Genomic DNA, 16399 nt, shown 5'->3' on the forward strand with positions numbered 1-16399 from the left:
TAGCAACAAATATATTACAAAGTTTCACACGAGTTAAACAATGAAGTCACATGCATGTGTATACAAAGTGTTTGAAAGAATGAGTCACAAATAAAAGTATTCCACACAATTTAGCCACTTTTGGCGACAATCCCGCCGCCGTAGTAATCCCCGCTCGATTTGAGGACCTCCTTGTTGAGGATTTCGCCGATGTCCTTCTGGATCTCGTACACGAGAATTTCAGAGTCGTGCCCTAACTCGGCGTTGGCCAGAAACCAATTCCTCACTTCTTTGAAGCCAATCACCCCGTACCATTTCACCGCGTCACGATAGGCTGAGTCGATGACAAATTTGATCGGCTCAAAGTAGCATTGTGGTTCATTCCCCTTGCGTCGCAGTGGATCAAAATATGTGACCCCTCCCATATCGAGGCAGATGGCGATTGTCACCCAATGGCCGCTGTTTCACAAAAGGACGCACATTGTATTAGCCAAATAATATAACAAGCAAGTCTTCCGACGGAAAAAGGTTTATGTATTCACACGAATTTAAAACAACTTACTATAGATGGTACAATATCATTACGAAACGGCGGTCTCTGTGCTTCAAGATGAATTGAGTGAGGTATTCAATCACCAACTTTTTACTTTCAGCCAACAATGGGTCTGGACCAAGCAAAGTTGCGTTGAAGAGAAGGGGGTCGGCGACGGCCATCCCATATAGGCCTCCCTCGTGTAGTGTACACACCACAATCTTAATATGGCGTTGTCGAGGCACTTGCGGTTGAAGAGGTGAAACAAGTCGAGGGAGTCAATGCCAAAGCTAACGTCACTTTCTTTCTGGATTTCCCCCGTATTGGAGTTGAAGAAGCCATAATGCTTTGGCACTAGAACTCTGATTTCCAGATTCTAGAGGTCTGCGCCTGATGATGCCACATTCATGTATTTTTCATAGAGCTCTTGCATCTCCCGTGGCAGGCGATACAGGTCATCCTGAGTCACCATCGGTTGTCCGGGGTGGAACAACAAAAAATGGGAGAATCGCCTGTCCACGAAATAAGACCTATCAGGCAATCTATCTCCAACACGGGGGTGGGTGGGCATCTTCAGAATGGCTGGCCGCTCTTCCCAAATCCCTTATATCTGCGGCGCGGTCTTTGGTTGTCTTCCCGTAGAAGACGACTGTTTCCCCTCCTTGGAGGAGCCCTTGCTTGCCTTGCCGCCTGTCCCCCTTTTGTTTTTCTTGCGTCTTAGGAAATCGGAACTGTCCGGTTTCTGGGGGATCTGCATCCCAGCAGGGGCACTTAGACGGCTCTCCAATGGGGCCGATTATGCTGTGGCTCTCCGAGGGACGGGTCTTGGTGCGGATGGCTTTGGGGCTTCGGGTTTGGCCTTGAATTCATCTGACCTGACCCACTCCTTGAACCTCTCCCAGTCCTCCTACGAGATCCCCTTCCAGTGCTTGTTTATCTCTGTCTTCCAGTCTTTGCCGATGAGTTTCCGGCGGTTAGGAGGAGGAAGGGAGAGGAAGAGGAAGGAGAAGGGGGGAGAGCTACCTTCCGGCCGCCGCCATCAAATTTTGGCAGGGCTCCGCAGCTGGTCCAGACAGATGCGCGAGTTCGACCAGCTGGGGCTCGCGTAGGGGTTATATATAGACAGGTCACCAGTGGCGGGTTTACGGATAAACCGCCACTAGTGACCTCCACCGGCGAGCGGAAAAATAAACCGCTAGTGGAGGCCTCACCAGTGGCGGGTAATATTAGACCCACCACCGGTGCTCTCCCACCGGTTTCCCCACTTTAGTCTCACCTCGCTAGTTTACAGGAGTTCCGACCAGCATAAAAGGGGTTCCGCCGCCCCACCTACCGGTGGTTACTACTCAGTGCTCAGTGCGTTCACTGTTCCGGTTGAGTTCTAAACGAGTGATCGGGCGGTGCTTAAGGGGTTCAGGGAAGGGCACTGAAACAGAGTAGTACCATCATTTATCGGGTGGTCTACTAGTGGCGGTTATTCTATTTGCCGGCCACTGGTGCTCTTGCGGTATGCAATTTTGAGGTTTAGTCCCACCTCGTTCTTTACGTACGGCCTTCCCGGCATAAAAAGGCTTCAGCTGCGCCTCTTATCGATCGTTGATACCTAGTCGTCAGTGTCTTCCCGTTCCGTTGGCGGAATATACTGACGGCTGGGTATTATGTATGGTGATCACTATCTGTGGCGGTTGTTTTGGACGCCCGCCATTGGTAGCTTTTAGGCTTTGCATGGGCAGCGCCAGTGGCGGTGGTTATCACGGCCACTGCTAATGGACCACCAGTGGCGGTGACTTTTTTCGGGACACTATTCACCACCACCGGTGGTGAGGCACCAGTGGCGGTGATAATCACCGCCACTTGTGGCCCTCGTGGATGCCTCGAGAGACCTCCAGTGGCGATGTGTTTTTTGGTCCGTTTCAACCGCCATTGGAGAGGGATCACGGATGGGGTTTTCTACAGTAGTGGTTTTTTTTCATGTATAGCACAACAGCCGCAAAGGGCCGTTTATTTTTTCCGGAGGAAACCCGAAAGGTATCATGTGGTAACGTGGCAAAGGTTTATTTTTTTATGTCCAAGATTGAGCAACGTCAATTTTTTATGCAGTAATGTGGCAACCTGGTGAACTGGTTTTTTCTTAGCAGTATGCCAACAACGACACTATGGATTATCACTTGTCCCGTGCACCCGCAAAACAATCCCTTGAAACGGCATGCATGCCTACAGTGTGCAATTTCTCTCCAGAAGTTCCCTTCAATTTACTGGTACATTTTTGTTCATCGCTGCACACGAAATTAGACCGAAATTAATCTTCAGGGGAGTTTAACTAGGAGCAAGAGAACAACAGTCCGACAAAAGGACACATGTAACTTGCTCGATCTCTCCAGTCCTTCTATACTATTTCTAATCATTCTAGTTCTTGGTATACTGATTAATTAATTATTTTTTTGAGGGAATTGATTAATTAATTGGAATATGTGGCGATCCATTAAAAATTACCAGAGTCCGAAATGCTTTTGATCGATCTCGGCGGTTCACTTCACACCATCTTCGTGTCGCGCGCATTAAGCAAGACCCGCCTGAATTAACCATCGAGGAAACAAACTCACACTAGTTGCATCCTCCGCATTATAAATAGACGGACTGGTGAACGCAGAAGTCAGAACCCACCCAATTAAACCTCACGAGCCACCACTCACTCATCTACACGTGCCCCTACCAAAGTCCAAAGCCAACCATGGCGTCCTCCAAGGCCACCTGCACCGCGGCGCTCCTCCTCCTGCTCGCTGCCGCCGCCATCGCCACGCCTGCTGAAGCGTCGAAGAAGACCGCGTACTGGGACTCAGTGCCCGGCGGCCAGAAGATGCGGGCGGCGGCAGATCAGGACGCGGCGTCGACGTGCGTGGGTTCGCTGCTGGCGCTGAGCCCGTGCCTGTCCTTCTTCAGGGACGCCGGAACGTCCTCGGCGCCGGAGGGCTGCTGCGAGGGCCTGCGCGGCATCGTGGACGCCGACCAGGCGGTGTGCCTCTGCCACATCGTCAACCGCACGCTCCAGCGGGCCATCGGCGTCGACATCCCCGTCGACCGCGCCTTCGACCTCATCAGCGGCGTCTGCGGCATCGCGCTCGCGCCGCCGCAGGACTTCGCCGACACCTGCACCAGCAACCGCGCCGCTGTGCCGCCGCTCTACGCGTGCCCGGCGCCGTCCGCCTGATCCATCCATCCCGCAGGTAATTAGCACGCACTCTTTCGTGTTACCAGACTCTTGATCTGTTATTCACTGCTTTTTATAATAATTTACTTATGTGTGCAGCTGGTGATTATCCGGTTGAGTTTAAATAATCGTCAAGAAGCTACAGAGAGGATATCAACAGGAACCTCTGTTAAGTCGACCAACTAAGCCTGCCTATGAACGCAAGCTTTATAACACACACTTACATGTATTGGGTATTCGATAGCATGATGCCCGGACGCACAATGCTGCCCTATGTGGAACACGACAGGTGTATGTACTGCATACTGAGTATAATAAATAAAGACTCGTACTAGCTCGAGATAATGTGACTCTAAATTAGACCGCGGTCTTGAGGTACTCGAGGCGCTCACGCTTAGCCTGAAGCTTTTCGAACAACTCCACTAGCACCATACGCTCCATGAATTAGGGGGGGGGGGGGGATCCTACGAGACCTGGTCTCTCGCCTAGTAGGAAAGATTAAAGTATCCCTAACAACCACTATATCCTCTAATCCCGATTACTCTAGTATTTTCGTTTCCCAGTTCCCTAGTCCCACGTGCTACTCCCTTCGTCTCATATTAAATGACATTATATTACATGTATCTAGACGTCTTTGGCTATAGATACATTCATATTTGGACAATGTTGAGTCACTTAATATGAGACGGAGGGAGTATTTTTTTTTCGAAACCAACTCATCCTGCGAAACATTATAGAGAAAATCTCCCTTGAACCTATTATAGTCATAGACATACCTCCACGTTGCCTGGAGAATTTGCATCTAAGTTCTCATCCTCAAGCATCTCCATAATAGGATCAGATGTTGCTGTCTGCCGGCTGCACTCATCTATGGTTGTGCTAGCTAAGATTGTATCCCCTGTCTCATGGACAGAGCGGCTTCCTTGCTCGTTGTTGACACGAGCATCCGGCATGTTCGACGATTCCGCCATGGAGACCGGCGTCGGCAGGGCTGGCGGCTGCTTTCGAGACTCACGAACCCGTAAGTCCTAAGAGATCTGAACTGCAAAGAAGTACTTGCTAATTAATTGGCGTCGGTCTTTTTTCAAAAGAAATTTCTGTAAATTTTCGAAATAAAGCTGCACTTCACGTCTTCAATTAAACGTGGACTGCACGTTAATTTCGGAAATTTACAAGGGTTTTTTCAAAAGTTACAATAGAACATGAACTGTAGATTTATTTCGAGAATTTACAAGGGGGTTTTGAAAAAAAGCCTTTCAAAAACCCAACACTGATTAATTAGAAACGGAGGGAGCCAGCACTAATTAATTAGAAACGGAAGAAGCCAGCACTTAATTAGAAACGGAGGGAGTACCTGCAAATCGGGATTAGAAAAGGAGACGTGTGATCGGGATTTGGGAATCGGGATTTGAGAATCGGGAATAGTTCTCGTTAGGAGTATCGATCTTTGAGATAGACGTGGTCTTTCCGTCGGGAGAGGCCAGGTCTCTTGAGATTTTTTCCCATGAATTGGGGGCTCGCTTCATATGGGTAGTAGTTGTCGTGGAGGGAAGGCTTCGCCACCGAGATCCATCTCCTCCACTCCGAGGATGTCCAGAACGTCGAAGAAGTCGAGCTCCAACGGTTCGTCGTGGCCGCGCCGCGACCATTCACGTTCTTGCCGAGAGCTCGGGCCTATGCCACGTTCTTGAGGCCATCGCCGTTGCCGCCCGCCGCTCTGCCCTGCACGACGATTTGGGAGCCGCACGCCTCGTTGACCATTAGATGAAGGTTAAATTTCTGGGAAATCGGTAAGATGGAAAGCAGAAGTGAATGTTCGATCTGGAGTTCTGGACCGGAAGCCTGTGTGCAGTAAAGATGAAAGTCGCGATGGAATCTCAGGGTATTGTGAAGCGGAGGCACGGATTACGCAAGAGAACCGCAAATTATCGCAAGGAGAATTAGCTACATAATTTTTTTAATCCCAAATTAACTTTAATGCACTGGTATTGTCCTTGCGTGCTGGTCTCTCTCCCTCTGTCTTCTCGTCGCGTGCATGCAAGCTGCACGCTGCACTGGCTGCACAAACTACATGAATGCCGCCCGGCTGCTATATAGTCAAGTTCAAAATCTTAAAGAAAAATGGGTAATAAAAGTTACTCTGATTAGTTGATTTGGATTCAACCATGCGTCCATGCCACGGTTTGACCAGCTGAGTTGACACGAACTCAATGGCTACAACGCGCTGCTCCGACGTGGACAGCCGAAATGTCAACTCCTACCCCGATTCAAGAAGTTTGCATTTTTCAACCATCTGCTTTCGTAATCCACGCGAATGCTGGAAGGAACGGGTCCGTCATTCACCTGTAAGAGATTAACAAAACACCTCATGAGCCAAGGATCGATCCCCACGCCGGCTTGCATTGATCCATCAATGGACAGGTCGGCTCTCGCCTGCTCCGTCACAGCCCTGATCCTTGTAATCTTCCTGCCGTCGCGTACTGCGACCGACGACCAGCTTGTCCCCGGCAAGCCGCTCTCCCCTGGCGCTGCCATCGTCTCTGGCGACGGTGCCTTCGCCTTGGGCTTCTTCAACCCCTCCAACTCCAGCGCTACTACTCCGGCCAGGCTATACCTCGGAATATGGTACAACGGCATCCCGGAGCTCACCGTGGTGTGGGTCGCCAACAGAGAAACCCCGTCCACCAATTCTTCCGTGCCCACGCTCTCCCTCACCAACACCTCCAGTCTCGTCCTCTCCGACGGCAGCCGTGATGTCCTTTGGACAACGGCCGACGTGGCCGCTGCTCCGGCGACGGCGGTGCTTCTGAACAGCCGCAATCTCGTCGTCCGCTCGGCGAACGGCACGACGCTGTGGCAGAGCCAGGGGCGGAGCTGCCGTTAAGGCATTGGGTGCTCCCGACACCAATGACTTTTACCTGTCATCATAGCAATACATAGCAATACATACGTAGTTGGTTGGCCGAACCCAACGAAAAATCACGGTCGAACCCATCGACCCCTGCTGTTGGGCTGGAAGAAAGGTCTTAGCCCATATACTTAGTGACTAACAGCCCAGCTAGCAACCCACAAACGATAGATCTGTCCCCAATGTATACGACGTTGCTGTGCTGCACCCTCTACACGCACGGCACCGTCTCGTATTCTTCCTAAATCTCCGCCGTTTCGTTATGTGGCAATCAAAACAAGGAAAACCCCAATTCTAATCCTCTAATTTCCTCTTCTCTCTCGTCTCACATTGCCCAGACGCTGGCAACAGCAGGCGGCAGGTGGCAATCTGAGTTCTGAAAAATCAGGTACGCGAGCACCTCATCTTCCTCAACTGTAAGTCATGTCTAGTGTCTAGCAAAATCTCTAATTTGATTGATTGATCTGCCACGCATGGAATGAGAAAAAGAAACGATCATTATCCGATAGACACGAGCAATCAGATTCTACTAATACTAGTCTGCCGCAGCCTTCTGTTCAGACATAAATTAATTTAAACGAACTGTTGTGCTTAATGTTTTCAAGAAGATGAAAAATCGACAAGAAAAACTTTGAGACAAGAGTACTTTACACGGGCCTGACTTTATATATTTCACCTAGTTGTATTTATTTTAATACTTGTGAAATTAACACTATCTTTTATGTTTGATTTTTCATGAAGAGCAAAACTGCCCATGAAGTTACAAAGTTGTTTTTTCACTACTTCTCATATTTGTAAAAAGGTCGTTTAGAATTTCATTCAACCGGTATGTCTTCGTCCTTTAGTTTTAATGTGATGATTATACGAGATATGCTATTTTTCTTTGTCATGCACCTTTTGAGTAGTATAGTGTTGTTTTGAGATGGTCCTAAGACCGTAAAATAATATAATTAGTTTATGCCCAAATTTAAACCGAACCCATTGGCCAAAATTTCTGGCTCCGCCCCTGGGCAGAGCTTCGACCACCCGACGGACACGTTCCTGCCCGGCATGAAGATCCGGATGAGGCACCGGACACGCGCCGGGGAGCGCCTGGTGTCCTGGAAGGCACCAGGTGACCCCTCGCCGGGGCGCTTCTCCTTGGGCTGCGACCCGGCGACATCCCTCCAAGTATTCCTCTGGGACGGCGCGCGCCCGGTGGCCCGCACCTCACCGTGGAATGGGTACTTGGTGAAGACCGAAAGCAGCCGCCGGTACCAGCAACCACCGGCGGACGCGAACAACGCCAGCGCCAGTGCCGACGACGTCGTCGTCTACGTGGCCGTCGTCGACAACGACGAGGAGATCTACTTCACCTACACGCTCTCCGAAGGCGCCGGGCGCACGAGGTACGTGGTGACATACTCCGGCCAGTACCAGCTCCAGAGCTGGAGCGTGGCCTCATCGGCGTGGGCCGCCCTCGCGAACTGGCCGTCCGCAGAATGCAGCCGCTACGGCCACTGCGGACCGTACGGGTACTGCGACGAGACGGCGGCGCCATCCCCGACGTGCGTGTGCCTACAAGGCTTCGAGCCGGTGGCGGGCGCACAGGAGTGGGAAAATGGGGAGTTCTCGGCAGGGTGTCGGCGGAAGGAGGCGTTGCCAGCTGCTGGGTGCAGCGACGGGGGCTTCATGGCGTTGCCGGATATGAAGTTGCCGGACGGATTTGCGGTCGTCCCCGGGAACCGGAGCCGCAACTGCTCGTGCGTGGCATACGCCGCCAACCTGCAGGGAAGCGGCAGCTCACCACGGGGGGACTTGACATGGTGCCTCGTGTGGGCCGGGGAGCTGGTTGACGCCGGGAAGGTCAGCGCGGCAGGACTCGGCAGCGACACTCTCTATCTCCGCCTTGCAGGCCTGGATGCAGCACATGGTGCCGATTCTTAATCTGATTTTTATGTCTGTCTAATGCTTAAGCGCCTGTTTTGGTCTTCTTCAAGCAGTCCCTAAAATTTTGTTACAAAACAGGGGCCTGTTGTTTTGCTAAAAACAGTCGCCTGCTAAACATCAAAACCAGTCATATTTAATATGAGTCGTAGAACAACATGGATGGGGTTTTGGGCGCCAAAAACAGAGGAATACCTGAATATGTAAAAGCAAAAAAGAATACCAAAAACCTGCTTCTCTTTGTACAGACACACACGTTGCTCAAACTAAAATAACCAACCAGCAACCACAAAATGATCTCGCCCCATATTGCCTGAAAATGCAATAATCAAACAAGGATCTGGGCAGGAACAAAAGGAGAAACAAAATGCTCCACAAATGATATGATAGCATGATTCATACATAAGAGTCCCAAAAGATTACATTTCTAGCAGCATAGCATATATCCTTTAAGAATAAGTGTTTGGTTTGACAGACATATATGATAGGGTAACCATATGAACACATGATTAGACCACCCAAAGACAACAAACCTAGAGCTTCTTAACACAAACAAAAAGGCGTATATTTGACACACATCAGCTCTTCATCGACGGATGTGTGAAACAAAGGATACCACCAACCATGAGATCAAGCAACGAATCAAGGGTCAATGCAGCTATGGCGTATGTCTGAAAAAAACTAGAAAGTATAAATTGTATAATCAACCTACCTCTAGCAAGCAGACTGAAAACAAAGGGGGAAAACCAACCTTCAATGCCAAGAGAATAACGTTTGCATAAGTTGATATTTTCATGGCAAATTCACTTTGTCTTTGCTTCACAAGATCTGGGCAAATGAGAGGTCCACCACTACAGAGAAGAACACTTGGAACTTGGGTACAAACCTGACTATGAACAAAGATGGAAATAAACAAGACAACTCACAAGGTTCTCATTAAGCACTTTATTGCTGAATCCGAACAAAACACTGCAGATTGTGGATGAAATTTGAAGTTGTTTTAAAGTACACTAAACATCAAACAATACAATAGACATTCCCCCAAATACAGGGGTGTATCTCTCAGTTGTTCTCATACGTTTCAAAATAAAATTTGTACCTTTGCATTGCATAATAAGTTATATACAATCCAGAACCTGCATATATGAGAACTGAATGGAGGTGACAAACTGGCAGCTTAAAAGAGAGAAACCTCTGACATAAAGAATCAACGAATTTGTCATAAAAAAAATACTAAACGCCATGTCTATCAGTACACCAATTCTTTTGAATTTCATTCTTCCCATATGTTCACTCCTTGTGTCTTGTGGCCATCTGTGCAATTAAGTCATCACTAATTTTTGTGTATACAAGTTAGCCTTGGCAAGGGAAGCATTTCCTTCTATGGAACTTGTCGACACAAACTAAAACAACCTGAGTGGTCAATACAAGACTCTAATCCAACAACTCACTACAAACTGTTGACTGTTGTATATGCTCTATAAAATTACTAAGCACAGCACCAAGTTTGGCCTGAAAATCGAGAAATTACCTAACTATCGTTCAAACAAAGACATAATAGGATTTCTTAACAAAGGCAAAATGCATAACTGAAAGGCATATCTGATCTAATACATGTACGTACTGAAGAAGTCAATGCTGATAAATGTCAAAAGAAAACAGATGAACATATTTCATGCAGATAATAACAGGAGATATGCCACCTCAATTCGGTAGGTCAGTGTGTTCTGAAGTATATTTGCAAAACAACAATCTGAAACGAATGAGGAAGAAGAAGTTAAACCAATGGAAAAACAAAAAGAGACGATATGCAGGAGATACGCCGATAATCTTACAACCAAAGCACAAGATCGTAACACAAAAAATCACTAATAAAATGAAAATACACAGATTTCCTTTGGTCCTAGACTATCTAACCTCCAGAATCTGCAAGGATGAGCACAGCTAAATGAAAGGGTGGTAAACCTTCATACTGTGCTAACCTGGCCGAGGTGCACGTGCAACGGTGCAAGATGAACGTGAGAGACAAATCCGATTGCAGAATTGGCCAAAGAGCACTCACCGCACGTGCACAAGCAGATGCTGGAGAGGACAGAGATGGCCTTGCCCTTCCTGACTTCGCCTAGCGACGTCAAAATCAGCAAAAATCAACGGCAAAATCTCGAGCAAACAAACTGAGCCACAGCACGATAGGGGGGAAGCGTTCACTGGAAGGGAGCGAGCAAACTCCGACGCCGACGAGCACCCCGCCGCGCCTCTACGGGCCCGTCCTCCTCGCCGACGCACACCAGCGCGTGCTCCTCCGGCCTCCGCGTGCCGCTGCCCAGCCGCCGCGCGCCGGAGAAGTATGGCGACCTCGAGGATACGGAGGCGGTCTTGGCCGCTGCGTCGGACCGGAGCGGTTGTAGGAAGCGGCGGCGCTGGCGTCAGCCGCGCCCACGCGGGAGAGCCGCCTGAGAAGGGCGCTTGGAAGGAGGTGGGAGCTCACCGGAAGGGGGAGCGAAATTCTCACAGTTGATGCATGATCTGACGGTGCCCAAATCGCCTGATTTGGAATAAAAATCAGGCGCCTGTCAGCCTGTGCGCTAGCAAAAACGTTTATATTTTTATTTTTGTCTCACTAACTAAAGCATTTCCATTTATTTGCGCTATGTATGTACGTTTCGCACAGGTGGACGACGGACAAAGGGCACCGCGGTTAAGATTGCTCTGCCAGTTTTGGGCAGTACTTTTGCTATCCTGACATGCGTTTTCCTGGCATGGCTAAAATTACGAGGTGCGTGTAGGGTTAGCTCCTGATGATAAAGTCCATTTGACCAGTTCTTCCGAATTGCTCTCTCCTTTCCAAATTTCGCACGCATAATTTTTTATTGTCTGTCAATAACATTGTAATAAAGAAATCAAACATCTAAGTTGTCAAATATCATTAGGTTCATTATGAAATTTATTTTCGAAGTATCTTAGTTTGACACTTCAATATGTTTTTTTTTGGCTACAAGTTTGGTCAGACTTTTAAATTTTGATGGTCAACAAAAATTATATGTCCTACATTTTAAAAACGAGATATATTTTAATGGTTATGACATTGTGGGAGCAGGGACGAAGAACAGAGAAAAGAGAAAGCAGAAGAAGATAACATTGGCTGGTATGAGCATCTCTTACGAACTTGGGGAAGGAAAACCCTCCCATGATCATGAATTCCCATTTGTAAGATTCGAGGAAATTGCCATAGCAACGCACAATTCTCTGAAACGTGTATACTTGGACGAGGAGGCTTTGGAAAAGTTTACAAGGTAAATAGTTCTGTAGTTTCCTATTGTTCGTTCTTAAATCAAAAAAATTGGGTTTCTCCACATGACAAACTCAGATATAAATTTTCCACTGCACTTCCATAGGGAATGTTGGGTAGCCAAGAAGTTGTTGTCAAGAAGCTAAGCAGGGATTCTCAACAAGGAATAAAGGAGTTCAAGAATGAAGTAATTATAATTGCTAAATTGCAACACAGAAACTTGGTTCGGCTTCTTGGCTATTGTGGGGAGGGAGATGAAAAGTTGTTGATTTACGAGTATCTGCCGAACAAGATCTTAGATGCTACCATTTTTGGTACATATTCTAGCAACACACTTTGGTTTCATACAAGTACTCTAAAACAAATTTTTTTTCTTACATTTGTACTTGTGAGCCGCAGATGATTCAAGAAAAATGTTGTTGGATTAGGCAACACGGTTTAATATAATCAAGGGGGTTGCAAGGGGGCTTCTTTACCTCCACCAAGATTCAAGATTGACCATAATTCATAGAGATCTAAAAGCTGGAAATGTTTTGCTAGATGAGGAGATGAAACCCAAGATAGCTGATTTTGGTATGGCAAGAATCTTCGGCGACAACCAGCAAAATGCAAATACACAACGCGTTGTTGGAACATAGTGAGATAATTTTCATAGTAACTCGTGAATAAAATTCCAATTAAGATCATCTAATAACTCTTGTAAAATGATCAAGCAGTGGCTACATGGTTCCTGAGTATGCAATGGAAGGGGTTTTCTCTACCAAGTCCGACATATACAGTTTCGGCGTGTTACTACTTGAGGTTGTAACTGGCATACGGAGAAGCTCCAGTACCATGGGCTTCCCCAACCTCATAATCTATGTGAGTATGAAAAGACATCTAAAGTTTAAAATCTAATTAATTTTTTTTTGAAAAGATGGTTTGACAACAAAGCAAAAAAATATGATGTTTCTTTTAGGCATGGAATATGTGGAGGGAAGGAAAGACAAAGGAATTGGTGGATTCATCTATCAACGACACTTCTTCACCTGATGAAGTCTTGCTTTGCATCCATTTAGCACTCTTGTGTGTCCAGGAAAATCCAGATGACAGGCCGATAATGTCAGCTATTGTGTTCATTCTGGAAAATGGAAGCACTGCACTGCCTGCACCCAATCGCCTTGCATACTTTGGACGACGTAGTGCTGAATTGGAGCAAATTGGAGTTGATATTCAGAACTCTGTGAATAGTGTTACTCTTACTGAGATTAAAGGGCGATGAAATAATAATTATTTTGTTGTGTGTCATAAAAAAAGGGTCAAACACTATTTGTCGACAGAAAGGCATGTTATGTTATTAGTGGTTAGTTATGTTTGAATTTATTTTCTATTATATTTTTTAGAACTATAGATTGTGTTAGATAAGAAAAGGTGGTAATCCATTGAATTTTTTTTTACGAGTTTACACATGCAAACTATACTTTTTTTTTTACCAAACACATGCAAACTATACTCCCAAAAAATGACTACCTCCATTGCAAATTATATAAGATTTTTCTGTTGTAGAAAAACACTACGGACCTGTCTAGCCTCTAGGCCCAGCACCGAATCCAGCAAATGAAAGAAAAGAGAGAAAAAGAAAACGCACGCTCGGGGCTCGGAACAAATTGGGAGTTCGGAAATCCAGTACCGGGCTGAGAGGATGTTTTGGGAAAATTTTAGCCCGAATTCTATTTGCCCTGGCGGGGGCAGGTATCTATGGGCCCCCGGTATCTATCCCACCCGGGACACAACTTTTTCCGAGCGGTCGGCCGCACCCTGTCCCTGTGGCGCCAAGGTGGATTCCTCCACCGGTGGGCATGATGAAGATTAATGTTGATGGTGGGGTTGCTAAGAACCAGAACAGAGGCGCCGTTGCGGCGGTCTGCCAGGATGGCGCGGGTAAATATCAAGGATCCTCGACACCAGTATTCGACAACCTAATTGATCCAGCGAAGCTTGAAGCATTGGCTTGCTGTGAAGCGCTTGCACTTGCAAAAGATTTGAACCTGCAGAAGGTCTGTATTGCTTCTGATGCCCAGGTTGTGATCAGGGGAATTCTTGAAGGAAATAGGTGCAGCTATAGCGCCATTCTGAGGGAAATTGCAGTGCTCAGCAAAGAGTTCCAGGATGTTTGTTTTATTTATGAAAGTAGAAAGTCTAATATAGATGCTCATAGTTTAATTAGGAGTGCCTCCAGCACGGCAGGTTTATTTGGCTTCTGCAGCGATGGACCGATTCAAATGTACCATTACGTTGATTAATAAAGCCGTGTGATTTCGCTAAAAAAAAAAGCTTGCAGACCTTCACCTGAGAGCTGGGATTTCGCTAAAGCAAAAACCTGAGAGCTGCGATGGGTCCCATAAATGTGTCAACATACGACTGGTGGTCAAAGGCAGGGTGTGACGAAACAAAGACCAGCCGGGCGCCGCGAGGCAATTGAGGTCGGCGGCATGATCCGATCCGGTCAAGGCCCCCGAATTTAGAGGGTCCCCTACCTATCTACGCATACGTACAGAATCTGGCCCAATGCAGTTCTTTTATTCTGGCCTGCCCAACTTGGCAACTCCCGACTCGGCAAGACAGAAACTCCTGAGCGAGGACCCGATCCATTCCAGTTCCACCAGATTGCCCGCCCGTCATCGCAAATCCCCTGCAGAACGAACCCCGCCCCCGATCACTGATGCCTGCCTGCTGATGCGGGTCGGGGTCGCCCGATCATTCGATGAGATTTATAACTCTCGATTTGGATAGGAGGTAACGTTAACGATCCGACTACGGTCTAGGAGGCAGCGCCTTAGCAATCGATACACCAACTTCAGAAGGTTATTGATCACGCAAGGGCACGATCAACCTGACCACGAAGGTCTTTGTTCCTGCAAGCAATCGAAGAACAAGCAAGAACAAGATAAATAGCAGATGCAATCTCAAATTGCGAATATACTATATCAAACCAATGTCTCAACGAGACGATAAGTTGGAGTCTTGACGACGGTAAAACAGGTGGTCTAATCGACACACGCGATTACACGAAAGTAGCAAAGATGGCTAAACTTTATCTAATCAAAACCCAAGGTTCCTTAGGGGGGGCTCATGGGGTATATAAAGGAGGAGGGAGAGATATTTTCGTCCACCTTGAGTAAGGAGGCCGAAATCCAACTCTATCTCTAACTTTTCTAACAAACTACAACTCTTTAGAAAACAGAAAAACAGATCCGTCAGCTTGTTTTGTCCGTCACGGTCAGCACTAGTCGAATCTCTTAATGGGACCAGATCCGTTGGAAAGGTCTTGTAATTACCTTTCCAACAAGTACTTGTTTACTTGATTTGGACTCCGGATGCGGCCTAGGTGATTAAAATAGACAAAGTGTGTGCATGGTATATGTATATGTCATCCATCTTTATACATCTCCTTTATTGCACAATTAATCTTTTATAACAAAGTCTCATGAGATAATTAGTAAAACAATCATGATGAATAACATTCTAGCAAGAAGATTGACAATATTGTTTGCATTTATAAGCGAAACGATTTCTTGTATTTGGTTTGCACCGTTCACCATTACAACATTCCAACATTGGAGTATAATAATGAATAGTATCCAAATTAGTTACTACAATATGCTGAAATTTAGAGCAAGTCAAAGCACTAATATTCAAACAAGCATGTAAATAACTATTTGGCAAATAATCAACACTTATATTGGAGGTCCTATCAAAATGATTAAGCATGTGCAAAAAATTATTTTCTCCCAAGAGAGGAAAATTATCACAAGTAATGCAAATCTCATGCACCAAAATGTTATTGTTCACATCATGTTGTCTAATTAAATGAATTGTGTATCCATGAACAGCAAAAGATTTCGAAATTGTTAACTCACACAGTTTATCCATTGCATGCGACAAATACATGGGACTATCAAGTGCAATATAACACAAAGAATTAATAGGTGAATCGTTCTCAATCACTCCATGTGTAATTAAGTCGACACAACCTAAACCAAATTTATCTACATCACATGTTTCTCCCAAAACATTAGTTATTTCCTCACATGATTCATTCTCATCAATATCAAAATTAATATGTGCACTCAAATCATTAGAAGAATTAATTTCAGCAGTAGGTGCACTCAAATCAGCATGTAAATCAACAATTTCACATGGCGCAGAAAATTCAACGGGTATCTCATTTATTTCATCACATGTCATATTTTGTTCAGCAACACAATCATCTTTATCATTACCTTGTAGGCTCAACACGTTTCTTGTACACCTTCTCTCCAATTTCCTCTCCGCTTCACGAGCAAGATTAAGCAAACATAATAGAGAGTCGTATTTTTCGTATTCAATTATGTAAGAAATATCAAAGTTAAGCCCACAATAAAACCTATCCATTTTTCTTTGTTCGGTTTCATCTAAACCAGATCGCAAGGTTAAAATTTGGAACTCATGGTAGTAATCATCAACAGTTTTATTATCTTGTGTCAAACGTCCTAATTTGGAACGCAACTCATAAGCATAACTTGGAGGAACATATTT

General features: G+C 46.2%; 1 protein-coding gene, 1 long non-coding RNA gene and 1 pseudogene across 3 annotated transcripts; 2 read left to right on the top strand and 1 right to left on the bottom strand.

Moving 5' to 3' along the window:
* Positions 1–3172: 3172 nt before the first annotated feature.
* LOC100828937 (non-specific lipid-transfer protein C6) lies at positions 3173–4064 on the top strand. Its single transcript, XM_014902317.2, has 2 exons — positions 3173–3735; positions 3819–4064. The coding sequence occupies exon 1, from the start codon at positions 3243–3245 to the stop codon at positions 3717–3719; it is 477 nt and encodes a 158-aa protein (XP_014757803.1). The 5' UTR covers positions 3173–3242; the 3' UTR covers positions 3720–3735; positions 3819–4064.
* Positions 4065–6132: 2068 nt separating this feature from the next.
* Positions 6133–13114, top strand: LOC100829236 (annotated as a pseudogene).
* Positions 8901–11225, bottom strand: LOC112272320. Of its 2 annotated transcripts, XR_002965957.1 has the most exons (3): positions 10616–11225; positions 9305–10306; positions 8901–9224 (listed from the first exon to the last, which is right to left on the bottom strand). It is a non-coding gene; the product is annotated as an uncharacterized LOC112272320 (long non-coding RNA). The 2 variants fall into 2 exon arrangements; XR_002965956.1 differs by having other exon boundaries at positions 9305–11225.
* Positions 13115–16399: the final 3285 nt, after the last annotated feature.

The sequence above is a fragment of the Brachypodium distachyon genome, chromosome 4 (genome assembly GCF_000005505.3).
Source record: "Brachypodium distachyon strain Bd21 chromosome 4, Brachypodium_distachyon_v3.0, whole genome shotgun sequence".
Classification (NCBI taxonomy): domain Eukaryota; kingdom Viridiplantae; phylum Streptophyta; class Magnoliopsida; order Poales; family Poaceae; genus Brachypodium; species Brachypodium distachyon.